Below are 25,833 nucleotides of genomic sequence, written 5' to 3' on the forward strand. Positions count from 1 at the left end.
CCCACTGTATCTAAGTTGTTTGTGCAAACAATATGGTTTATGCTGAACACTTGTTTTCCTTCTGGGAGTCTGGAGGGTTGGTACGTGGTAGGCAGAGTGACTACGAGGCCAACCCCCAATAAATTCCTGGGCCGAGCCTCCGAGCTTCCCTAGTAGACATCTCACATGTGTTGTCACGATTCGCTGCTGGAGGAACGAAGTGTGTCTCGTGTGACTCCACGGCGGGGAGGACTCTGGAAGCTTGTGCCTGGTCTCTGGACTTCGCCCCATGCACCTTTCCCCTCTGGTGATCGTGCTACGTCCTTTCACTGCAAGACCTCTTACTATGACTATATGCCGGATCACGTGAGGAGTCTTCCCAGGCAATCATCGAACCTGGGGGTGGTCACGGGGGTCCCCGACACTCTCCTTTCCCAATGTGTTCTTCCTCCTTAGCCCCTGCCACCATCTGACATCCTATATCTTACTTCTACATCTTCCTATTGTCTTCCCCCACACCCTGAGCCCCGTCCGTCTTGGACTCCTCAGTATCTCCAGCATTACTCTGTACAGACCCACAGAAGACACTGGGAGAATGTCTGCAGAATGACAACTGTAACAGCTTTATTTCCAAAGCTGAGATGCCTTCCTGGGCTTGTAATGGGGAAGGGGACTTTGGCCTCAGCAGCAGAGCCGTGCAGCATGGGGGTGAACAAGGGCAGGGCGGCAGGCCCGGGAGGCCCGCAGGTTCTTGAGGACACCTCACACAGGCTCCATCTGCAGCTCCTCCCCGTCCGCAGCCTCGATCTGGTGGAAGGCAGCGTGGGAGCCGATGACCACGAGGGTGGCTCCTGCAGGAAACAGGCAGCTGAGGGCCACGCTTCCTCACCTGGCCCACACTGCCCACCCCACCACCCAGACCCTGTACTCACCCAGGACCCAGAAGACGGCCGAGCCTGCACCCGCCAGCCAGAAGAAGGGGAAGGAGACACCTCCGGCCAGAGCGTACTGATGGGCTGGGCTCACCTCTCGGCCTGGGGGACAGATGGCATTGGGCAGCTGTTCTGCCACTCCATGCCCTGAGTAACTCCCGCCACCTCACAGCTGGTATCACAAGTTCCAGGAGCCTCGAGATCAAATCCAAACTCCTCAAGCCAAGGCCCTCTGAGCCTTGGCCCCAACTTGTTTCTCCCACATCCCCTCTGTCTTCCAGAACACAGCACACTTTCCTCAGGCCCCTGCTCATTTCCTCTGGGAAGCTCCCAGCCCCGCTCTCCCCAGACTAGGGCTCTCCTGCTCCAACCTGTACTCATGTAGCCCAGGCGTCTCTAAGTGGTGGCCCACGGACCAAGTCTGACTTGCAGATGTGTGTTTTTTTTTTTTTGAGTTTGCAGAGTTTCACAAGAATTTGATGTGTGGCTGTCAAGTAAACTGAACGATTTCCCACAAAAATACAGATTTCTGACTTCTCACAGAAGACTGGAAGGTTGGGTCACACTGGCCTGCATTCTCTGCTGACACCCACCAGCTGAAGCCAAGTTGTAGCTGTGTCTTAGATATGCCCTGGGTTGCCCAGCATGCCCCTCCCCCAGCCCACCTTTGTCATGTATGTGACTTGAGGGCTCCTGAAAGAATTTCACTTTGAGCCCCATGTCTTAGGACCTTCTGATGTCTGATCCCAACTCCTTCCTGGCCCCACTCCAAACTTTGAGCTTCCCCAGGGTGGGGATCCAGGCCCCCTTTGTCATCCCAGTGATGTGTGGTAGCAAGCAGAGACCACATGAGGTATTCTACAAAAGCCACAGGCCTCAGCTTCCCTCTCTGAGAAATCCTAACTTCCAGCTTCCACCCTAGGAAGCAGGAAAGGGAAGGAGGCCGGACCTAGGCCAGGGTAAGCCTTCCACCTGGTGGCCAATGTGGGTACCTGCAGCTGATGCTTTCAGCAGAGCGCTTACAGGGGAGTGCGTGGGAAGGGGAGTGGCTTGGAGAGGAGATTTCAGGGACAGGAGGAGCCAGGTGGAGAATGAGTTCTGGAGCGTCTCATTTTGCAGTTTAGGTGGCTGAGATGGGTGGGAGCAACTGGTGTGTCTGGGATCTTAAGCCATCAGATTTGAGGGACCTAGTATAGTGGAAACCCTGGTGGTATAGTGGTTAAGAGTTCGGCTGCTAATCAAAAAGTCTGCAGTGCGAATACACCTAGGCGCGCCTTGGAAACCCTACGGGGCGGTTCGACCCTGTCCTATAGGGTCACTATGAGTCAGAATCGACTCGGGCAGACTCAGGTTCAGAAAGACCTGGGTTTGGGGGTCTGAGGCTGGGGTTCCAACAGACAGGACTTGAGGGGCGGGGGCTCCGTCTGGGCAGGGGGTTTCTCACCAAAGAGCACAAGCTTGGACTGCAGTGTGCGCTGATAGAGGATGTAACAGGCACCAAAGAAGACCGCCAGAGCCACCAACAGCATGGGGGACGTCACCCTGGAGAGGAGTGCCGGCAGATAGGGGTCAGGCCTCTGCGCTTGTCCAGCCAGGGGCCCTGATCCTTCTACCCTGGCGGATGGCAGAATGAGTCCTTGAGGCTAGACAAAGCCAGGTCACCTCTGGTCACACCGTGTCCTGGCCCAGCTGACAGGGGAGTAGAGGGCTGGCCCTTTGGGAATAAGGTCTGGCAGGGCTATCCCACCGAGGCGGGGCGTGGCCAGTGCGGGGCGGGATCTACAAAGCCCGGCCACCTGGAGGGGCGATGCCTGGCTGAGCCGGCGAGGGCGAGGTCCCGAGAGGCACTCACACGCAGTACAGGATGAGGCCCAGGAACACGAAGACGTAGTTGCTCTGGTAGTGCTCCACATTGCGAACAAGGCGCTGGCACAGCTCGCCCAGGTTGCGGGGCCGCGAGAAGCGCCGCTGATCGACGAAGCCGCCCCAGGGCCGGATGGTCGCGCGGCGCCGCTCCAGCCACTCACGGCCCGCGCCGGATGGAATCAGCTTCGGCAGCAGGGTCCTGGTGGGCGGGGCCGGGTCAGCGGTACACGGGGATGGCCCGGAGCCCCGAAGAAGGGGGCTAAGGGGGGCGGACTCCCAGGTCCTGGGGGTCGAAGGGGCTCGGGAGGGGGCCCAAGCTCCCGGATCCCAGAGGACGCCCAAACCCCAGAGTCCTAGAAGAGAAGGGGACTTGGGGCCTAGGCTCCCTAGTCTGAGAGAAGGGGGGCTGGGACCTGGACTCCTGGGACCCGAAGGAGGAGGGAGTTGGGGACCCGCACTCCGGAGTCCTAGGTTAGGGGGCTAAGCCGGGTGGCTCACGTGGCGCTCAGCCCCTCTGCCTCCGCATCCTTCTGCTGGTTCTTCTCGGCCGCCATGTCTGCGAGGTGAGGTGTAGAACCGATGTAACGAGCCCCGGGCCCGGTAGACGCCGTCCGCCCCTCCCGAGCCCGGCCTCACCCAGCGGAGCGGACGTGGCGCGGCTCGGGAGAGGCTGGGGCAGGAGTTCTGTCGCTGAGCATTGTGGGAGTTGTAGTCCTGATACTGTCCGGGCAGGTGGGCGCCATGATAGCAGTCTCACTCGCAAAGCACTTTGGGAAATGTATTTCAAATGGGGCGACGACGGAGGCCTTTGTGCATTGTGGAAGTTGTAGTTTCTGAAGCGGGGCGTGTGAGAGTTGATGTCGGAGAAGTGGGCTCCTGGGTGTGAGCGTTATGGGACCTCTGATGGGTGGACTGTGGAACAGACCATCAATTGCTCATGTGCAAGTTCAAGTTGAAGCTGAAGAAAATTAGAAAAAGTCGAGAGTCAAAATATGACCTTGAGTATATCCCACCTGAATTTACAGACCTTCTCAAGAATAGATTTGACGCACTGAACACTAATGATCAAAGACCAGATGAGCTGTGGAATGACATCAAGAACATCATACATGAAGAAAGGAAGAGGTCATTAAAAAGACAGGCAAGAAAGAAAAGACCAAAATGGATGTCAGAAGAGTCTCTGAAACTTGCTGTTGAACACTGAGTAGTTAAAATGAAAGGAAGAAATGATGAAGTAAAAGAGCTGAACAGAAGATTTCCAAGGGTGGCTCGAGAAGAAAAAATAAAGTATTATAACGAAATGTGCAAAGACCTGGAGATAGAAAACCGAAAGGGAAGAACACACTTGGCATTTCTCAAGCTGAAAGAACTAAAGAAAAAATTCAAGCTTCGAGTTGCTATATTGAAGGATTTACAGGGAAGATATTAAACAACACAGGAAGCATCAAAAGAAGATGGAAGGAATACACAGAGTCACTGTACCAAAAAGAATTTGTCAACGTTCAACCATTTCAGAAGGTAGCATATGATCAGGAACCAATAGTACTGAAGGAAGAGGTCCAAGCTGCACTGAAGGCACTGGTGAAAAACAAGGCTCCAGGAACTGACAGAATACCAATTGAGACATTTCAACAAATGGATGCAGCACTGGAGGTGCTCACTCGTCTATGCCAGGAAATTTGGAAGACAGCTACCTGGCCTACCGACTGGAAGAGATCCATATTTTTACCCATTCCAAAGAAAGGTGATCCAACAGAATGCGGAAATTATCAAACAGTATCACACACAAGTGAAATTTTGCTGAAGAGAATTCAAAAGCAGCTGTAGCAGTACATCAACAGGGAACTGCCAGAAGTTCAAGCCAGATTCAAAAGAGGATGTGGAACAAGGGATATCATTGCTGATGTCAGATGGATCCTGGCTGAAAGCAGAGAATACCAGAATGATGTTTACCTGTGTTTTATTGACTATGCAAAGGCATTCAATTGTGTTGACCATAACAAATTATGGATAACATTGAGAAGAATGGGAATTCCAGAACACTTAATTATGCTCATGAGGAACCTGTACATAGACCAAGACGAAGTCATTCAAACAAAACAAGGGGATACTACATGGTTTAAAGTCAAGAAAGGTGTGCGTCAGAGTTGTATCCTTTCACCTTACTTATTCAGTCTGTATGCTGAGCAAATAATCCGAGAAGTTGGACTATATGAAGAAGAACAGGGCATCAGGATTGGAGGAAGACTCATTAACAACCTCCAACATGCAGATGACACAACCTTGCTTGCTGAAAGTGAAGAGGACTTGAAGCACTTATTGATGAAGATCAAAGACCATAGCCTTTAGTATGGATTACACCTCAACATAAAGAAAACAGAAATCCTCACAATTGGACCAATAAGCAACATCATGATAAACGGAGAAAAAATTGAAGTTGTCAAGGATTTCATTTTACTTGGATCCACAATCAACGCCCATGGAAGCAGTAGTCAAGAAATCAAAGGATGCATTGCATTGGGCAAATCTGCTTCAAAAGACCTCTTTAAAGTGTTAAAAAGCAAAGATGTCACTTTAAGGACTAAGGTGCACCTGACCCAAGCCATAGTATTTTCAATCACCTCATATGCATGTGAAAGCTGGACAATGAATAAGGAAGAAGGAAGAAGAATTGATGCCTCTAACTTATGGTGTTAGCGAAGAATATCGAATATACCATTGTTATGGATTGAATTGTGTCCCCCAAAAATGTGTGTCAACTTGGCGAGGCCATGATTCCCAGTATTGTGTGATTGTCCCCCATTTTGTCATCTGATGTGATTTTCCTATGTGTTGTAAATTCTACCTCTATGATGTTAATGAGGCAGGATTAGAGGCAGTTATGTTAATGAGGAAGGACTCAATCTACAAGATCAGGTTGTGTCTTGAGTTAATCTCTTTTGAGATATAAAAGAGAGAAGTGAGCAGAGAGACAGGGAGACATCATACCATCAAGAAAGTAGTGCCAGGAGCAGAGTGCATCCTTTGGACTTGAGATCCCTGCGCTGAGATGCTCCTAGACCAAGGGAAGATTGATGACAAGAACCTTCCTCCAGAGCCAACAGAGAGAAAAAGCCTTCTCCTGGAGCTAGTGCCCTGAATTTGGAGTTCTAGACTACTAGACTGTGAGAGAATAAACTCCTGTTTGTTAAAGCCATCCACTTGCGGTATTTCTGTTATAGCAGCACTATATAACTAAGACAACCATGGACTGTCAGAAGAATGACAGTACAACCAGAATGCTCCTTAGAAGCAAGGATGGCAAGACTTAGTCTCATATACTTTGGACATGTTATCAGGAGGTATCGGTCCCTGGAGAAGAACATCATGCTTGGTAAAGTAGAGGGTCAGAAAAAAAGAGGAAGACCCTCAAGGAGATGGCTTGACAAACAGTATCTGTAACAATGGGCTTAAGCTTAAGAACGATTGTGAGCATGACACAGGACCAGGCAGTGTTTCGTTCTGTTGTACATAGGGTTGCTATGAGTCGGAACTGACTGGACAGCTCCTAACAACAACATTATGAATGTTATGATAATTATGATATCTGGAGCTCAGCCTCTTCAAATTTAACAGTAACATGTTAGGGGCTGAAGGGTGTGGGACTTTGAATTGGGGCATTTCAGGAGATGGGACAATGTGGGAGAAGGGGCTCTAAGGCTGCAGACTGGTGGGCAGGGAGTCCTGAGTCAGAGGGATTATGGGAGATGGGGCCCAGAGACAGGAAAATTGTGGGAGCCAAGGCTCTGAATCTGGGGTTTGGAAGGGCCCCAAGTAGGGGGCAATATGGAGACATGAACCCCTCAGTTGAAAGAGTGGGTGAGATGGGGTCCAGAGACAAAACAGATTGTGAGAGAGGGGTTCCAAACACGGGTACTCAGGGAGAGAGGCTCTAGAGCAGAGGAATTATGGGAGATAGGAGGATCCCTGAGACAGGGAGATTGTGGGAGATGGGAGGATCTCCAAAAGAAGAGGTTGTTGGGAGATGGGCCCTTAATCATTGGGGCTGTGAGACATGGACCTTTGAATTAGGGTTATGGTGGGAAATGAGGAGGTCCCTGAGGTAGTGGGAGATGGGCCCTGGCCCTTCCAGCCTGAGGCCTCCTTCCTGCCTCTTGGATTCCTAAAGGGAGCAGAACTGGGAGAGTCAGGAAACCTTAACACAGACAATCAGAAAGCTGGGTTATAGTCCTTCCTGTGTAACCTCAAGGAAGTCTCTCCCCTCTCTGGGCCTTGGTTTGCCCATCTGTTTATGGGAGTAACTCTTACTCTGCACCAGATGAATAAATTGACTTCTCTGGCTTCCCTAGGAGAGGACTAGGCTCATGTAGACAGGACCAGGCTGTGTCCTGGATATCAAGAGAGGTGTCCAGCACACACAGCTCCTGCCCTCCAAGCTGCCTTCCCGTCTCCCCAGACTCTGGTGCCACCCCCCACCCCGCCCTTAGCTGTTGCCTTGCTGCAGTGGGCACTGCACACACTCACCCACACTCACACGAGCATCCTGGCCACCTGGCTGGGTCTGGCCCTAGCCTCTCCTCTGATTTGCATCTCTGACCTATGTTAGAGCCTGCCTCAAGGGAAGTGGTACAGATGCCCCACCAGAATGGCTAAAATTCAAAAGACTGACAATACTGAGTGTTGGTGAGGATCTGGAGCAACTGGAACTTTCATATACTGCTGGTGGGAATGCAAAATGGTACAAGAACTTTGAAAATGGTCCAGCAGTTTCTATTAAAGCTAGTCTGTCCTATGACCCAGGAATTCCACTCTTAGTATGTACTCAACGGAGAGGCATATGTGTGTCATCACTCCCAGAATGTTCCTATTCTTAGCTGCACCTATTGTAATAGCCAAAAAACTGGGAACAACCCAATGGCCATCAACAGGCAACTGGTAAGCAAATTATACTCCAGTGTTGAAATTGTGTTTCTTTTCTTTCTTCCTTTCTTTTTGTTTAGGGTTATGGTTCGGTTTAGGGTTAAGGTTGTATTTTGGTTTAGGGTTAGGAATAGCTTTAGTGTTAACGTTTAGGCTTCTTGTTAGGTTTATGTTTAAAGTTCGGTTTGGGTTTTGGTTTAGGGTTAGGGTTAGGTTTTAGTTTCGAGTTTAAGTTTTGTGTTAGGTTTAAGTTTAGGGTTAGAACTAGGGTTAGTGTTTAGGGTTAGAGTTAGAGTTAGAGTTACATTTAGGGTTAGAGTTAGGTTTAGGGTTAGTTTTCTATTTAGGTTCAATGTTAGGGTTATATTTAGAATTAGGTTTTGGTTTGACATTGGGTTTAGGTTTAGGATTACTGTTTGGGTCAAGTTTAAGGTTAGGGTTAGTGTTTAGGTTTGGGATTCAGATGTAGGGTTCGGTTTAGGGCTAGGGTTCGTCTTAGGGTTGAAATTGTGTTTCAATACTAGACAACAAAGAAAAGGAATGGACCGCTGATGCCCATGACAGTGCGGCTGAATCTCACAGACGTAATGTTGAGAGCGAGAAGCCAGACCCACAAGAGGACATGCTGTAAGATTTCGTTTATATCAAGTTCAAGAACAGGCACAACTAATGTGTGCTGATAGAAGTGAGATCGGCGGTTGCCTCTGGAGCGGGGCTAACTGGGATGGGACAACAGGGAACTTTCCAGTGGGTTGGAAATGGTCTATGCCTTGATCTGGGCAGTGTGATGCAGGTGTGATGTATGTAAAAAGTCAGCTGAACATGTAACATTTGTGCACTCCACTATGTGAAAGTTTACCTCAATAAAAAGGGAGGAAGGGACATAGAGAAAGATAGATAATGGGGGGGGGGAGAGAATAGTACACATGTGCAGTGATTAAGAGCTCGGCTGCTAACCAAAAGGTCAACAGTTCGAATCCACCAGCGGCTCCTTGGAAACCCTACAAGGCAGTTCTACTCTGCCCTACAGGGCTGCTATGAGTCAGAATTGACTCGATGGCAATGGGTTTGGTTTGGTTTAGTCCCCGACTTACAACAGGGTTCAATTCCGACGACTCCATTGTAAGTTGGTTCTGATGTAAGTCAAATACCTCATTTCAAATTAATAACTGATGCTTCTTGTGGTTGCAAACACTGAATAAGATCACACTATAGGCCTGATCTACAATGAAGTCTGCGTCAGTGTTGGAACATTGAAGTTGGAGTCGTAATGGCTGTTGGCTGCCTGTGCGGTTCGATTGTTGTATGTTATTGAGTTGGACATTGCCCCACTTTCTATCCCTTACGACTCCCAACACCACCTTCACTGTAGACCAGGCCATAGCCTGCTGTACGGCAGTGTTCTGAACAGTGAATCATAAAATTGAACATCTGCAAGTGAACATCTGAGAATGATATACCATCAGCAAATTTACAGGCTGCAACATTGTATATAGTATATATCACTAATGATAAGAAGTTAAAAAAAAAAAAAAAGCACGGTCATAAGTGCAGTTTGTTGTAACTTGAGTACGCCGTAAGTCGGGGACTATAGTGGCTTAAAGCTGGGACAGACTGGGTTCATATCCCAGCTTTGCCACCTCCCAGCTGTGTGACCTTGAGCAAGTCACTTGCCCTCTCTGAGCCTCATACCTTGTAAGGGTTAAATGAGCTAATGTACGTAGAGTGCTTTAGAAGAGAGCAGGGCATCTAGTGGGAGCTCAGTCACTATTGTCATTGTCACCACCACTACCCTTATCGCCTCCCTGGGCCCTCCTGCAGTACCAGAGGATCCTGAGTCTGCTTCCAAGACTGAGTTCCTTCCTCTCCCCACCATCCCATCCCTTGATGAATTCATGCTGCTTTTGCTTTAACATCGGTTGAGTCTAAACCTCCATGATTCGACCACTCAGAGATTCTCACCGCAGGGCCAGGCTCAGTACCTGGAGTTGCACGACTCACCCAGCAGTATGCCAGCCCAGGGGACGCCCACCTGCCCGCCAGCGTCCTGCCATCCCCCCCGCACCCCTAGAGCAGAAAGCAAGCAAGAGACGGCACACAGCTTCTCTCTGCCCGCTGATATATTTGATAATTGTCCAGAATCAGAGATGGCATCAGCCGAGGGGTGAGGGGAGTAAAAAAGAGCCCTGGGAGGGGGCCGGGAGGGGGGTTAGGGATGGAGGAGCAAGGAGAGGGGGAGAAACAGACAGGAGCAGAGAGAAACAGACACAGGAGAGATGGAGGGAGGAGAGTGGTGGGGGTGGGGGCGGGGGTGGGGGCAGGAGAGAAAAGCCAGCCAGAGGGAGGAGGGAGGCAGAGAGGCCGGAGATCACTTGAGGGGTAGGGGCCAAGGTGGGGCCATAGGAGAGAGGGCCCCTCCCCCCAGAATACAAAATAGGGGGGACTTGAAGGGGCTGTTCTGTGCAGAGGTGGCAGGGAAGAGATGGCGATGAGGCAGGGAATGAGGTCAGTAGTAGGTTTCTTTCTCCACCCAACCTGGAGAGACAAAGACAGAGAGACAGTCAGAGACAAGAAGCAGAGGGAGAGACACAGAGAGGGACAAACCAAAAGAGACAGAGACACACTCAAAGACAAGGAGAGGAGGCCCAGAGAGACAGAGAAGGGTGGAGGGGAGACAGGAAGGAAGGAAAGAGACAACAGAAGCAGGTCAGGAGGGGGAGAGAGAGAATGAAGTTAGCATCACACAAGCCACCCACGACGCTTCTTCCCATCTCCCCCCTCCACCAGCTGCCCTGGCCCTAGCCCCTCAATCTTCCCCTTTCACCCCAAGAGCCCCCTCACCCCCGGGGTTCCTGCGCAAGATGAGTTTGCGAATTTCGTCGTAGACGAAGATGAGGAAACTGTAGGGGAAGGCACAGAACCACCAGCTGGGCCTGCAGAGATGGGGAGCGAGAGGTCATCAGCGTGGGGGGCCAAGTGGAGGGTACAGAGGCAGCGTCCCCAAGGATGGGAGGGGCCGCTCTGCGGGAATTCCCCCAGGACACCCAGAAGATGAGTGAGGGGTGCCCTGGGCCATGGTTGGGCATGAGGTCTGCAGAGTGACCTACTGTGAGAATGTCTCATGGGGAAGGTTTGGTGGCATCAGAATAGGGGTTACAATAGGGTCCAGAGAGGCATCGGAAAACGTGGGGCCTGAGGTCCATGGCTGTGGCCTGGGGACTGCAAGATGGGCCCAGCCTGTGAGGGTGTTCTACAGGGGAAGGCTCGGCAGAGGGCGTTGGAATGGGTGATGGGGCTGGCCCCAGCGTGGGGGGTCCTGGGGGTAGCGAGGGCCCGGGTCACTCACTTGAGAGGGTACATGCGGAGGGCCACATCCATGCCGGGGCAGTAGGACAGGAAGGCGGCAAGGGCTGTCTCCTCAAACAGCCCGAAGATCAGGATCTTGTTCCTGGGGGCACAGGTGAGGCAGCTGTGAGCCGAACGGACCCCACCCGGCATCGCCCCTCCCCACAGAGAGACCAGAGATACACCCAAAGGCAGACAGAGAGAGACAGAGGCAGAGAGACACACACAAAGATAGAGACAGAGATACACAGAACCAGCAATCCATACACAGAGACAGTGAGAGAGACAGAGAGGCAAAGACAAGATACAGAGATACAGAAAGATAAAGACAGAAAGAGAGAGTCAGGGACAGACATCCAGAGAGGTAGTGGTATAAAAAGATACAGCAGAAAATGCAAATAATGAGAATGTTCACACATTGTGAAGAATGTAACCGTCACTGAACAACTTGTGTAGAAATTGTTGAATGGGAACCTAAACTGCTGTGTAAACCTTTACTGAAAACATAATAAAACAATAAAAAAAAAAAAAAGATAGAGCAGATCTGGAGAGAAACCCAGCCTTTCGCACCCTTCCCCTCCCCCCACACACAGGCAGGGGTAGAGAGACAAAGAGGCTGAGAGAGACTACAAGACAGACAGGAATGAACATCAATTCAGGGGCAAAAAACCGAAAGCAGAGCCCAGCCCGAGTGGAAGGACCCAAAAAGACACAGAACAGCCCGCCGCCAGTGCTCACCTCATGCCCTGCTGGAAGACTGAGTTCCTTCGGGTCTTGCAGATGATGAGGTCGGCCCACTGGACCACCACGATGCTCACGAAGAAGGCCGTGTGGCACGTGAACTCCACCACTTTCCTCTGCTCGTATGTCTGCAGGAGAGGCCGCGGGGCTGACATCAGTGGGCCTGCGGCACCCTCAGACGTCTTTGCTAATTCCTGCCTACCGCGGGCGGCCCAGAGCAAAGCAGGACCTTCTTCTTCTTTTTTGACACTGTTTCCTTTTATTGTGGTAAAATATGAAAACGCAAACCCGTTGCCATCAAGGTGATTCTCACAGCGACCCCATGTGTGTCAGAGTAGAACTGCTCCACAGGGTTTTCCATGGCAACTTTTTCTTCCAAGGTGCCCCTGGGTGGACTTGAACCTCCAACCTTCCGGTTAGCAGCTGAGCGTGTAACGGTTTGCACCACCCAGGGACTCCGCAGTAAAATATACACAATACAAAATTTACCGTTTTAACCATTTTTCCAATTCAGTGGCACCGAGTACATTCACAACTTAGTGTAACCATCACCACTATTTAGTCCAGGACGTTCTTATCTCCCCAAACAGAAACCCTGAACCCCTTAAGCAATCACTCTCCATCCCCCCTCACCCCAGCCCCTGAACCTCTATTCTACTTTAAGCAGGGCCTCTTTTTACAGACAGGGTCTCAGATGTGTCCCCTTTTTTGGGCTCATAGCCCAGCGGGAAGAGTCGGGATGTACTAGAAGGAAGTCCCTGATGTGGGTGGAGCTGTGAGGAGGACAAGGAGGATGGGCACGAGCCAGGCTTTGAAGGGACAGGCATAGTGGGGAAGACAGAGACAGGAAAATAGGCACAGAAGACATCTTGCCTGGCTGGGGCAGAGAGCCCGGGTGGTGGGATATGAGGCCTGGATAGGCTAGGCAGTGTGTGGGGAGACCCCAGGCAGGAGGGAGCCCGGTGAGGGTTTTGATGCTGCCCCTGGGGCAGAGGCAGCACATGTATGACTGGGACAGCTTGACCCCAGGCTCTTCTTCAGGCCGGACACTGATTCTGAGGCTCCCTTGCAGCTGCAGGCCCCCAGTCCCACTCACCCACTGCTGCCCATAGCTGTCCTCCAGGTCATTGACAGTGCGGTCATCCCAGTTCAGCCGGATGCCCACCAGATTGCTGGGCAAGAAACCGTTTTCTGCCAGGATCACAAAGTAGGAGAAGAAGCCACCCAGCGCCTGGATCATTCCTGCGGGGAGGAGAGAAGAGAGATGAGGAGAGGCTCAGGTGGGGGGCGGCAGCTAGCCCAGCCACTTCTGAGGTCTCTTGAGACCTCCACTGGGAGGAGGGTGGGTCACCTCAGTCTTCCTGCCTGAGACCCGTCATCCTGAGGTGAGCTCCCAGGCTGGTTACCTGAGGGTGCTACCTGGTGGCGAGCACCTGAGATGAGCACCTGGGACAGGGGCTTCAGGGCGGGGGCTCTTCTGAGATGGGCAACCTGGCAGCTCCCTCCCACCTGAGAACATCACCTGGAGGACCACCTGGGTTGGTCTGACAGCCCCCCAACACAGGAATGACCCCCCCGACCCTGACCATGGGCACAAAATCTCCGCTTGCTGGGACACTTCCAGTGACAGGGAGCTCACAACCTCTAAGGCTCTTGCATATCACCTCCAGCACCATGGGGAGGAGGAGGTGGAGAGGAATGGGGCCCAGCCCTGCCGTCAGAGAGCTCCCAGCTAATCTTGTCCTTCTCATCATGGAAGTAGGGGAGGCAGTGGGCTCTGGAACTGACCAGCCCTGGTTACCCCACTCAATGTTCTATGTGCTCTCTCCAACAACAAGCAAGACAACTCATTCATCCCCAAGCCTGCCCTCACCAGTGCTGACCCCATCCTAGTGACCACCACCCATCTGCAGGTCAGCCTCAGCTCCTCTCAGACCTCCAACACCAAGTCCTATTTTTGTTCCATTTATTCAACACATGTTTTCTGAGTGTCTTCTATGGGCCAGGCCATGGGCATTCAGCCGTAAGCCACACAGACAAGAACACTGTCCGTGGGGGCAGGATCCCAGTCCCTCAATGTTACAGATTGAATTATGTCCTCCAAAAATAAGTGTTGGAATCCTAACCCCCTGTCATGGATTGAATTGTGTCCCCCAAAAGTATCTGCCAACTTGACCAGGTCATGATGCCTAGTATTGTATATGATTGTGTAATCTGATCTGATTTCCTTAAGTGTTGTAAACTCTATCACCATGATGAGGTTATACTGATGATGTCTACAAGATTAGACATGTCTTAATCCAATCTGTTTTGAGATATAAAAGAGAGAAGCTAGCAGAGACACATGGGAACCTCATACCACCAAGAAAGCAGTGCCGGGAGCAGAGCGCATCCTTTGGACCTGAGGTTCCTGCGCAGAGAAGCTCCCAGACCAAGGGAAGGTTGATGACACGGACCTTCCTCCAGAGCCAATGGAGAAAGTGTTCCTACGGAGCTGACACCCTGAACTTGGACTTGTAGCCTACTGGACTGTGAGAGAATAAACTTCTCTTTGTCAAAACCATACTCCTGTGGTATTTCTGTTAGAGCAGCACTAGATGACTAAGACACCCCCTATACCTGTGGAGGAGCCCTGGTGGTGCAGTGCTTAAGAGCTTGGCTGCTAACCTAAAGATCAGTAGTTTGAATCCACCAGCTGCTTTTTGGAAACCTTATGGGGTAGTTCTACTCTGTCCTATAGGGTCACTACGAATCGGAATCAACTTGACGGCAATGAGTTTGGTTGTTTTTTTTTAATACCTACAGACGTAATCTCATTTGGAAATAGGGTTTTCTTTGTTATGTTAATGAAGCTCTACCAGTGTGAGGAATAAGGAAGACTGAAGAAGAATTGACAGCTTTGAGTTACGGTGTTGGCAAAGAGCACTGAATATACCACGGACTGCCAAAAGAACAAACAAATCTGTCTTGGAAGAAGTAAAGCCAGAATGCTCCTTAGAAGCGAGGATGGCGAGACTACGTCTCATATACTTTGGAAATGTTATCAGGGGGGACCAGTCCCTAGAGAAGAACATCATGCTTGGTAAAGCAGAGGGTCAGCAAAAAAGAGGAAGACCCTCTATGAGATGGATTGACAGGGTGGCTCCAACAATGGGCTCAAGCATAACAATGATTGTGACGATGGCGCAGGACCAGGCAGGGTTTCGTTCTGTTGTGCACAGGGTTGCTATGAGTCAGAACCGACTCAACGACACCTAATGACAACAACATGAGTGGAAGGTGTGTCTTAAACCTAATCACTGACGAGTTAGAAGGAGCAGCATAGACACAGGGACAAGAGAGCACAAACAGGGGAAGAGAGGTCCCACATGAAGATCACCAAGGAACCGAGGAACCGAAGCTGAAAGAGACAAGGGTCTTCCCCAAGAGGCGACAGGGAGCCCTCCCCTAGAGCCGGCGCCCTGAATTCAGACTTCTAGCCTCCTGAACTGTGAGAAAATAAATATCTGTTCTTCACAGCCACCCCCTTGTGGTGTTGCAGCTGTAGCCGCACTAGGAAACGGAGACCCTCACCAATCTGTCCGTAAGCCATGCTGATGAGCCTCTCGTTGACCAGCTTGTCCGTCCTTGGGTTCCTGGGCTGTCTCTTCATGATGTCGCTCTCGGCAGCCTCATATGCCAATGAGATGGCGGGGACCTGGGCGGGAGAGACCGGGTGAGTCGGGAGGGGAAGGCCCTGCCCTCCTGGGGGCCGGGCGTGGCTGTGGCTCACCATGTCAGTGCCCAGGTCGATGCAGAGGATGGTGATAGTGCCCAGGGGCAGTGGGATGTTGGCCATGATGAACAGCAGGAAGGGTGTGATCTCAGGGATGTTGCTGGTCAGCGTGTAGGCGATGGACTTCTTCAGGTTGTCAAAGATCAGGCGGCCTGCGGCGGGGGCGGGGTCACACGTCAGAGCCCCATTCCCTCTGGCCCTTCCCTGCTCAGCCCACACATCCTTGCCAATCCACCGCTACACCTGTCCCTCTTTCTACTCAAATGTCTCGCCATGTCGCTCCCTGTTCAAATGTTCTTGGAACACAACCATTTTGAAAAACAGTCTGGCAGTTTCTATTAAAGAATTCCTGGGGATGCAAAGGGTTAATGCGCTCGGCTGCTAACAGAAAGTTTGAAGGTTTGACTCCACCCAGAGGCATCTCAGGAGACTTCGTGGCGCAGTGGTTAAGAGCTCAGCTGCTAACCAAAAAGTTGGCAGCTTGAAACCACCAGCCACTCCTTGGAAATCCTATAAGGCAGTTCTACTCTGTCCTATAGGGTCACTTTGAGTCGGAATCGACTCAGTGGCAACAGGTTTTGGTCAGTGGCACCTCAGAAGAAAGGCCTGGGGATCTGCTTCTGAAAAAACCAGCCACTGAAAACCCTGCGGAGCACAGGTCTCCTCTGACACACACGGGGTCGCCATGAGTAGGAATCAACGCGGCAGAAACTGGTTATTAAAGTTCAACGTCCCTCTACCCTGTTGACCCAGTAATCCCACTCCTAGGTTTATACCCAAGAGAAATGGGGGCTTATGTCCACCAAAACACACGTGCACATATGTTCTCAGCAGTGTTATTCATAATAGCCAAAAGCTAGAACCACTCCCACTATCCATCAAGTGAGTGGAGATATCAAATGCTATCTCCACACAATGGAATGCTTCTCAGCAATAACGCCGTACACATCCACCTCCATGGAGAGACTCACAGATGTCATGATGTGTGAAAAAGTCAGACACAAAAGAGTTCAGACCGTATGGTTCCATTTATGAGGTTCAAAACTAATCTATGGTGCTGAAAGTCTGGATTGTGGTTATTTCTGGGGAGGGAGGCTATATACTGAGAGCGGATCTGAAGAAACCATACTAGCCCTGTAGGCTGGAAACGTTCTCTAGCTTTAGCTGGGTGTGGTGGTTGCTTGGAAGTATAACCCCCAAAAAACCAAACCCATTGCCATCAAGTCGATTCCGACTCATAGCGACTCTACAGGACAGAGTAGAACTGCCCCATAGGGTTTCCAAGGAGCGGCTGGTGGCTTTGAACTGCCAACCTTTTGGTTAGCAGCCGAGCTCTTAACCGCTGCACCACCACCACTCAATAAAAAGTCAAGCACTATAGTGTGGAGTCCCTGGGTGGTGCAAACAGTTAAGGCGCTCGGCTGCTAACCAAAGGGTTGGAGGTGCAAGTTCACCCATGGGCACCTCAGAAGAAAGGCCTGGTGATCTGCCTCCCAAAAATCTGCCACTGAAAATCCTATGGAGCACAGTTCCACTCTGACACACATGGGGTTGCCATGAGTTGGAGTCGACTTGACAGCAACTGTTTTTTTTTTTTTTTAATAGTGTGAATAAGGAAAAGAAGAATTAAAGATTAACCCAGTCGGCCCCATTCTCCACACTCCCCCATTGAGAAGCCATGAGCAACAAGGTATATTGTTAAGAAAGAAGGCAAAAGCAAGCTGCCCAGTGGTATGGATGGTTTGATCTCCTTTGTGTTACAAATAAGACCGCTAGGTGCTCACGGAGCCCTTGTGGTGCAGTGGTTAAGAGCTCAACTGCTAACCAAGAGGTTGGCAGTTCAAATCCACCAGCTGCTCCTTGGACACCCTATGGGGTAGTTCTACTCTGTCCTATGGCGTCTGCTGTGAGTCGGAATCGGCTTGATGACAACAGGTTTGGCTTTTGTTTTTGAGGAGTTGACACCTGCTCTTCCCTTTCCCTGTTATGTGCTGATAGCCATACTCTACTCCTAACTAGTTCTTTCTCATCCAAAAATATTTGCGGAGGAAACGAAATGCTGAGCGTGTGTGGCAGAGGGCAGAGATGCAACAGGATTAGTCACGAGCTGATAACTGTTGGAGCCGGTGAGGGCGCTTACTCTGCCATTGCTCCACTTTTGGGTACGTGTCTGAAATTTTCCCGTGATGAAAAGTTAAACTTTTTTTTTTTTTTTTTAACTTCAGAGAGGACTTCCTTGTCTATCCTGTCTGAGCAGGACCTCCTATTACCTATCGTTATATTCTATCATAAGGAGCCCTGGTGATGCAACAGTGAAGCGCTCAGCTGCGAACCGAAAGGTTGGCAGTTCGAATCTCTCTGCGGGAGAAAGACCTGGCGATCTGCTTCTGTAAAGATGACAACCTAGAAAACCCTATGGGGCAATGCTACTCTGTCATACGGGGTCACTATGAGCTGGAACCAACTCGACAGCTCCCAACAACAACATTATCTATCATGACGCCCTGTTTATTTTCTTCCTAGTTACACAATTTGTAATTATGTATTTATTCACATTTAACTTGTTTAATGCTGTGTCTCCCAGCTCTGTGAGGGCAGGGATCATGTTGGCTCTGCTCCCAGCCTTATATCCAGCACCCAGCACAAAACAACGGCAATAACAAGACAGTCGCCGCTGAGTTGATTCTGACTCATGGCAGCTGCCTGCCTGTGTGGCAGAGAAGAACCGAGCTCTACAGGGTTTTCAGTAGCTGATTGTTTGGAAGCAGATTGCCAGGACTCTCTTCCAAGGTGCCTGTGGCTAGATCTGAATTGCCAACATTTCAGCCAAACGCATTTACCATTTGCACCACCCAGGGACGGCTGGTGCACAAGGTAGGGGCCCAGTCAATGTCTGGAAGGACGGAACACGTGTATCCCTGAGAGTGTGTGCACAGGACAGGCACACAGGATGTCTCGGGGGTAAGAAAGTGTTAACCATCATTTCTTCTGGAAAATAGCAGATGAGGAATAAATAGGAGCATTTAATTTGCAATTTAGGCTCTCCTTTGCTGTTTGAAGTATTTTTTGTCATGAATTATTTTTTTATCCTATTGAGATTTAGAACGGGAATGAGAATCTGGAACAGCAATTCTTTCGCAGTGGTGCGATTATGGGTGATTGCAGTTTTCTTCTTACTGCTTTTCTGCATTTTCTAGAGTGATCCCAAATTACTTTGATGATCAGCATGAAATTAAATGTGGACAAACGCCTTCTCTGGCTGCCTCCTAGGCTGGTCAGGAGAGGGTGCCCATTGGCTCTGCATCGGCTCACCCACCTCGGACACAAGGTCAACCTCCAGACCGCTCCTTCACACCTCCATGTCTTTGTACACACAGACCCCTGTGCCTGGGACTCCCTTCCCTTCACTCCTCTGCCTGCAAGTTCCTACCAACCCTCAGGGCTCTGCTCAGCTATTCTGGTCCTCGTCTACTCTGACTGCATGCGGGGTGAGGGGCCTCTTGAGGGTTCTAAAGACAATTTGCTTCCCCGTGGTTGCACTTACGAGTATTTTAAAAACGTTTCTAGTCTGCCTTACCCACCTGATGGGGCCTGCACTGGGTGCTCAGGGAACCCAGAAGTGGGTCAGCCCGGCCCTTCCTGCAGGAGCTCCCAGCCCCCAGCGAGAAAGACTGAAGAGGACCAAGCTCAGGTCTCATCAGGGACCAGTGCAGTTCAGTGGTCTCCCCGCCGTGCACCCCGCCACAGTCCTGGCCTGCTCCCCTCACCCTTCTCGGGCCTCCTGCAGTGGCCCCAGTCTCAAGGGTCACTGGTCCAACTCACCCTCCTCCACACCCGTGACAATAGAGGCAAAGTTGTCATCCAGCAGAATCATGTCGGCTGCCTGCTTGGAGACATCTGAGCCAGCAATGCCCATGGCCACCCCGATGTCGGCCTTCTTCAGAGCGGGGGAGTCGTTCACGCCATCCCCAGTCACAGCCACGATTGCTCCCTGGAGGAGTGGGGATGAGGAGGACACCACAGGCCTGACCCTGGCCCCCTTCTCCCCAAAACACAGGAGTCCAGGCCCCTATCCTCCTCCACCCTCAGACCCAGGAGTCCAGGCCCCAGCCCCCTCCTCCCTCAGACCCAGGAGTCCAGGCCCCCAGCTCCCTCCTCCCTCAGACCCAGGAGCCCAGGCCCTAGCCCCCTCCTCCCTCAGACCCAAAAGTCCTGGCCCCCAGCTCCCTCCTCCCTCAGACCCAAGAGTTCGGGTCCCAGTCCCCTCCTCCCTCAGACCCAGGTATCAGGCCCCCAGCCCCACCCTGAAGGCCCCCACCCAGCCTACCTGTCTCTGACAGCCCTCCACAATGATGAGTTTCTGCTGGGGGGACGTGCGGGCAAAGACGATCTCAGTGTGGTTCTGCAGGATCTCGTCAATCTGCTCGGAGGTGAAGTCCTTGAGGTCGGTGCCGTGGATCACACAGGCCTTGGCATCCCTGGGAAGGGCAGACGGGAACGGCCAGGATGTGTAAGGAGTGGTGCAGCACAGCGGTGCACAGAGAGCCCGACAGGCCAGACCCACAGTCGGGGGACCAGGGGTCTGGGCGCTGCAGAGGCTGGGGCGCTAGAGATGAAGGGAACGGGGGAGGAGGGGGGCTGCAGCAGGACCAAGAGAGGGCAGAGGGCAGACCTCGGGAAGGACTGGGGGCAGTGGATTTAGGGGGACAGACGTGTACACCCAACCAGGAAAGGGAGACAAGGACGGAGAGAGGCATAACAATGGGGAAGCTGAGGAATCAGAAAAACAGCCGAGATGAGAATGAGAAACAGATAGACAGACAGGCAGACAGACGCACAAAGACAGGCAGGAAAAGAGAGAGACAGATACAGAGAATATGGGATGTCACTTAATCCTCCGAGGTGGGGGGTATTCATAGCCCCATTTTAGAGAAATGGAAACTGAGACTCAGGGAGGCTAAATGACTTGGCCAAGGTCACACAGCTGGAGAGTGGCCGGGATGCGAACCTACACCTTGATGGCTCCAAACCCCATACACCTGCAACACCAGGCTGCCTGTCCTCACACGTGGAGGAGGAACTAGACCCAGGAGCTGGGTAAACCCAGGAGTCCCAGGGGGGCTGGACGGAGGCTGACACTCATTGGGATGCCCTGGAAGACTGGGGCCCCGAGCTTGGCTGGGCAGGGCTCACCGGGGGTTGACTTGGCTGACGGGGATGTTGAGCCTGGCAGCGATGTCCTCTACGGTCTCATTGCCCTCCGAGATGATGCCCACGCCCTTGGCAATGGCCTTGGCCGTGATGGGGTGATCACCCGTGACCATGATGACCTGCAGGCATTGTTGGGAGAAGGTCTAGCCTCACTCGCTGGCCCCGGGGGCCCCGGCCCTGTCTCTCCCGGCTGTCCCAGGCCACACCTTGATGCCTGCGCTTCGGCACTTGCCGACTGCATCGGGGACAGCTGCCCGGGGTGGGTCGATCATGGACATGAGGCCCACGAAGCAGAGGTTGTCCGTGGTGAAGTTCACGTCGTCACAGTCAAAGGCAAAGCCCTTGGGGAACTGTTCCTCAGGCAGGTAGGAATGGCAGAAGCCTGGGGGCAGAGACGAGGCGAGGGGGCATGAGGACCCCACCTTGGGACCACCAAAGCTCCCAGCCGCGGGTGGTCCCCCGCAGTCAGCCAGCCCACCCAGTCAGCATTCATTTCCTGAAGCTGCCTTCCCCTCTCATTTATTCATTCATTCACTCATTGCCATTGCATCCCGGGAGTTCCTGCTCTGAGCCAGGCCCTGGGCACATCACACCCATCCTTGCTTTCGAGGGGCCCAGAGCTGGCCCGGCCACCTTCCCCGGTGCCCTTGTCCCAGGCCAGCCCCAGCCGGGGTGCGCACCGAGCACACGCTCGCCCAGGCCGCCGAGTTCAAGGTAGGCGTTCTGGAAGGCTTCCTTCATTTCCTCGTCCAGTGGCTGCTCCTTGCCCTGCAGCAGGATGGTGGAGCAGCGGTCCAGGATGCGCTCAGGGGCGCCCTTCATCACCAGCAGGTACCGATTGTCATTGGGGTCCTCGGTCTCGTGGATGGACAGCTGTGGACAGAGCAGAAGACGAGCGTGCCGGAGAGGGCTGCCCTTACCCACCCGGAGCTAGGGGGTGCAGGACAGATGGCCGCGGGGCTCCCCCAGAGGGCTCTGCCCAAGTCTCTCCGCCCCAGGAGGATCTGTTTTCTTTTCTTTTCTTTTTTAATTGTGGTAAAATATATATGGAGTCCTTGCGTGGTGCAGATGGTTAACACTCCAGGCTGCTAACCAAAAGGTGGGATGTTCGAGTCCACCCAGAAGTGCCTTGGAAGAAAACCTGTCGATCTACTTCTGAACAATCAGCCATTGAAAACCCTATGGGGTATAGTTCTACTCTGACACATATGGGGTCACCATGAGTCAGAGTCGACTCGATGGCAACTGATTTTTAAAACGGATATATAACAAAACATTTGCCACTTCGATCATTTTCTTATGTACACTTCAGTGGCAGTAATTACGTTCATCTTGTTATATAACCACCACCACCATCCGTTTCCAAAGTGTTCAGTCACCATTAACAGAAACACAGTGCCCCAGGGAGCTCTTTATCTGCGTCTCTGACTCTCTCACAGAGATCCCTGCTCATCTCTGCCCCCTCGGTCTCTTTATTTCACAGACAATTTCTGTCCCTTTGTGTCTCTCGCACAGACATCTCTGCTAGCCAGAGGAGGTGTGCCTCTCTCTCTGTCATCCCATATCTGACCCATCATCAAATTGGGCCAGCTCACTTCTGAAACACCCCCAGGTCTGAACTCTTCCCAGCCCCGCGCGGCCCCCCTGGGTCCAGCCACTACCATGTCATGTACGGAATACAGGAATCGCGTTTCCCCAATTAGAGTACTTCCTTCCCACAGCCGCCAGGGGGCGCCTTTAAAAAAACCGTGAGTCCGTGTAAAATGGTGCGGCCGCATTGGAAAACAGTCTGCCGGTACCTCAAAAGGTTAAACAGTTGAGCGACCATAAAACCAAAAAACCAAGGCTGTTGTCAAGTCAATTCCGACTCATAATGACCCTGTAGAACAGGACAGAACTGCCCCATGGGGTTTCCAAGGTGTAAATCTTTACGGAAGCAGACTGCTACGTCTTTCTCTCTCGGAGTGGCGGAGGTGGGCTCGAACCGCGGACCTTTCGGTTCGTAGCTGAGGGCTTTAACCACTGTGCCACCATGGCTCCCGTGAGTGGCCATGGGACCCAGCAATTCCACGCCTAGCTATATACCCAAGAGAAAACATATGTCCGCACAAAAACTTGTATGTGAATGCTCATAAAAGCACTATTCATCACAAAACAACCCAAACGCCCATCGCCTGATGAATGGATAAACAAAACCTGGTGTATCCATACAATGGCGTATTATTCAGCCGTGAAGAGAAATGAAGTTCTGAAATATGTTGTGACCTGGATGAACCTTGAAAACATTATGCCCAGTGAAATAAGCCAGACACAAGAGGGCAAATAGTACATGACTCGACTTATATGGAAATAGGTAAATGCATAGAGACAGAAAGTAGGATAGAGGTTACCAGGGGCTGGGGGCGAAAGGGGTACAGAGTTTGGGATGAGGAAAAAGTTCTGGAAATAAATAGCGGTGATGATGACACAATAATGTGAATGTATTTCATTTAATGCCACTGAATTTTACACTTAAAAATGGTTAAAATGCATTCCCGAGGGCAACTCTTCAGACAAAGATTGGACTGGACTCTGGGACATAAAATGATACTCGTGAAGAGTGTGCTTCTTAGCTCAAGTAGATACAGGAGACTAAACGGGCAGCTCCTGTCCAGAGGCGAGATGGGAAGGCAGAGAGGGTCAGGAGCTGGTTGAATGGACACGGGAAATCAGGGGTGGAAAGGAGGAGTGTGCTGTCACAGGATAGGGAGAGCAACTAGGGTCACATAACAACATACGTATAAATTTTTGTATGAGACACTAACTTGAATTGTGAACTTTCACTTAAAGCACAACAATAAAATAAAATGGTTAAAATGATAAATTTTATGTTATGGATGTTTTGCCACATTAAAAAAAATTCTTTTTAAAAAGGCATGAAGTACTGACAGATGCTCCAGCATAGACGAACCTTGAAAACATCATGCTAAATGAAAGAAACCGTTCACCAAAGGCCACGTAGTATACCATTCCATTTCTACGAAATGTCCAAAATAGGCAGATCCACAAAGGAGATTAGTTTAGGATTGGGATAGGGCGAAGGGGATAGAGGGCTTGTTTGTTTGTTTTTTGAGGTGATGAAAATGCTCTAAAATCGACTATAGTGATGGTTGCACAGCTCTGTGACTACATTACAAACCAATGAACTGTACACTCTAAATGGATGATCATATGGTATGTGAACTGTATCTCAATAAAACTGTTTTTAAAAAAATGTGAGTCAGGTCCTGCTTCTCTGCTCAGAGCCCTCCTGTGGCGCATGTCTCCCTCAGAGTAACAGCCAAGTCCTCTGCTCGCCCCCAAGGCCCGCCATGAATCTAGCCTGCCACCATGGCCCTCATTTCCCACCACCCTCCCTCTGCTCACTGCCTTGCTGTTTTTCAGAAGTGCCAACACATTCCTGCCACTGGGCCTTTGCACGTGCTGCCTGGACCACTCCTCCCCCAGATGCCGGCCTGGCTTCCTCCCTCAGCACTATGACCCACAGCTTCCTTTGTTTCTGTGTCTTCTAGCATTAGAGTGTAAGTTCTGTGAGAGGAAGAACTTCACTGTTATACTCACTGCCATATCCCCAGCCCCTAAAACAGGGCCTGACATATGGTAGCTTGTTGAATGGATGGATGTCGCTGTCTCTGCCCTTACTGATCTCTGGCTGTCTCCCTCTCTGCGGTAGGGAGATCTTGACTCCCCTGCCTCTCCCTCCACCAGAGATCTCTCTCTGACCTCGGGTTCTGCCTGGTCCTCTCCTCAGACCAGGTGGGTATTATTGGTCCCATTTTACAGATGGAGAAACCGAGGCTCTGAGAAGATTAGTAACTTGCCCAAAACAGGAGGGCAGTGGGGCAGAGGTGGCCACTTTACAGGCATCATAGATGGGAGAAATTGAGGTCCGGGGACAGGTCAGCTTTCCCAGGGAGCCCAGGGTACCTGGTATTTGTTGGTGGAGTTGAAGGGAATCTCGGCCACCTTCTTGTTGCGTTCGCGCATCAGCTTCACAGAGCCAGAGGACAACTCAATGCACTTGAGCAGGGCAGACTCAGAGGCATCCCCGGCCACATCCCTCTGCGGGGAGAGAGGGCCATGAGAGCAGATGGCACAGAGCGGGGCACAGGCGGGGCCCAGGCGAGGCCAGCGGCCAGACTCACCTTCAGCACAGGGATGTTGTCCTGGCCACCCTTGAAGACAGCACGATTGCAAAGGCCGGCGATGTGGGACAGGGCCACCCACGTGTGTGAGCTCTTGTCAAATGAGGTTCCTGAAGGAGGCAGGTGTCAGGGCTCCGGACACCTGGGACCAGGCCCCTGTCGCAGCCTCTGTGATCCCACCCTGGGCCCTGCCCTCACCTGACTGGTCCTCGGTGGTGTCGGCCTCGTGGATCTGGTTGTCGAACCACATGTGGGCAACTGTCATGCGGTTCTGGGTGAGGGTTCCTGTCTTGTCTGAGCAGATGGTGGATGTGGAGCCCAGGGTCTCAACAGCCTCCAGGTTTTTCACAAGGCAGTTCTTCCGAGCCATGCGCTTGGCGGTCAGCGTCAGACACACCTAGCGGCAGAGGAGGGGCAGGTAAGTTACAGGTAGGAGCTGGCAGCAAGGTTGGATGAACAACCTGAATGTCAACAACCCAGAGAGAATCCTTGGTGGCCTGGAAAAAGTGGGGTACCAGCCCGCAATTCCACCTCTAGGGACAGGCCAGCAGAAACAGGCTCAGATGTGTCCCCAAAAGGCATGTTGCTAGAATGTTCATCCGCCACCCATCTGTCAATGTGTTGTACTGTGGTGGTTTGCACGTTGCTATGATTCTGAACAGAAGCCCTGGTGGTGAAATGGTTAAGCACTAGGCTGATAACCAAAAGGCTGGCAGTTCAAATCCACTAGCCCATCCAAGGGAGAAAAGACCTGGCGATCTGCTCCTGTAAAAATTACAGCCTAATCTGTGGGGACCATGGTCTCGGGGAACATCTAGCTCAATTGGCATGACACAGCTTATAAAGACAATGCTCTACATTCTACCTTGGTGAGTAGTGT

The 25,833-nt window shown here is 51.6% G+C and overlaps 2 protein-coding genes across 2 annotated transcripts in view; both read right to left on the bottom strand.

Annotated features, from left to right (window-relative positions):
- Positions 1-583: 583 nt before the first annotated feature.
- RABAC1 (Rab acceptor 1) lies at positions 584-3,426 on the bottom strand. Its single transcript, XM_004388748.2, has 5 exons — positions 3,276-3,426; positions 2,764-2,976; positions 2,356-2,453; positions 912-1,013; positions 584-830 (listed from the first exon to the last, which is right to left on the bottom strand). The coding sequence occupies exons 1-5, from the start codon at positions 3,329-3,331 to the stop codon at positions 742-744; spliced, it is 558 nt and encodes a 185-aa protein (XP_004388805.1). The 5' UTR covers positions 3,332-3,426; the 3' UTR covers positions 584-741.
- Positions 3,427-10,056: 6,630 nt separating this feature from the next.
- The window catches only part of ATP1A3 (ATPase Na+/K+ transporting subunit alpha 3), a 22,358-nt gene continuing 6,581 nt past the window's right edge, over positions 10,057-25,833 (bottom strand). Inside the window, exons 8-22 of the mRNA XM_004388749.1 lie at positions 25,152-25,350; positions 24,954-25,063; positions 24,736-24,870; positions 21,450-21,642; positions 20,976-21,151; positions 20,752-20,888; positions 19,886-20,036; positions 19,381-19,549; positions 15,556-15,710; positions 15,357-15,480; positions 12,880-13,025; positions 11,781-11,911; positions 11,044-11,145; positions 10,539-10,630; positions 10,057-10,232 (exon numbers count right to left, since the gene is read on the bottom strand). Of these exons, the coding sequence (XP_004388806.1) occupies positions 10,204-10,232; positions 10,539-10,630; positions 11,044-11,145; positions 11,781-11,911; positions 12,880-13,025; positions 15,357-15,480; positions 15,556-15,710; positions 19,381-19,549; positions 19,886-20,036; positions 20,752-20,888; positions 20,976-21,151; positions 21,450-21,642; positions 24,736-24,870; positions 24,954-25,063; positions 25,152-25,350 (2,049 nt within the window). The 3' untranslated portion in view covers positions 10,057-10,203. The remainder of the gene's footprint in view (positions 10,233-10,538; positions 10,631-11,043; positions 11,146-11,780; positions 11,912-12,879; positions 13,026-15,356; positions 15,481-15,555; positions 15,711-19,380; positions 19,550-19,885; positions 20,037-20,751; positions 20,889-20,975; positions 21,152-21,449; positions 21,643-24,735; positions 24,871-24,953; positions 25,064-25,151; positions 25,351-25,833) is intronic.

Source organism: Trichechus manatus, unplaced genomic scaffold (assembly GCF_000243295.1).
Source record: "Trichechus manatus latirostris isolate Lorelei unplaced genomic scaffold, TriManLat1.0 scaffold00216, whole genome shotgun sequence".
Taxonomy (NCBI): domain Eukaryota; kingdom Metazoa; phylum Chordata; class Mammalia; order Sirenia; family Trichechidae; genus Trichechus; species Trichechus manatus.

What these genes read in the sequence shown, in the direction of transcription:
- RABAC1 (XM_004388748.2), bottom strand. Translation starts at nt 3,331, where the DNA reads ATGGCGGCCGAGAAGAACCAGCAGAAGGATGCGGAGGCAGAGGGGCTG. An exon ending in GCAGAGGGGCTGAGCGCCAC is followed by an intron (nt 2,977 to 3,275) that starts GTGAGCCACCCG and finishes CCCGCCCACCAG; the next exon opens with GACCCTGCTGCCGAAGCTGA. An exon ending in GGCCGTCTTCTGGGTCCTGG is followed by an intron (nt 831 to 911) that starts GTGAGTACAGGG and finishes TGTTTCCTGCAG; the next exon opens with GAGCCACCCTCGTGGTCATC.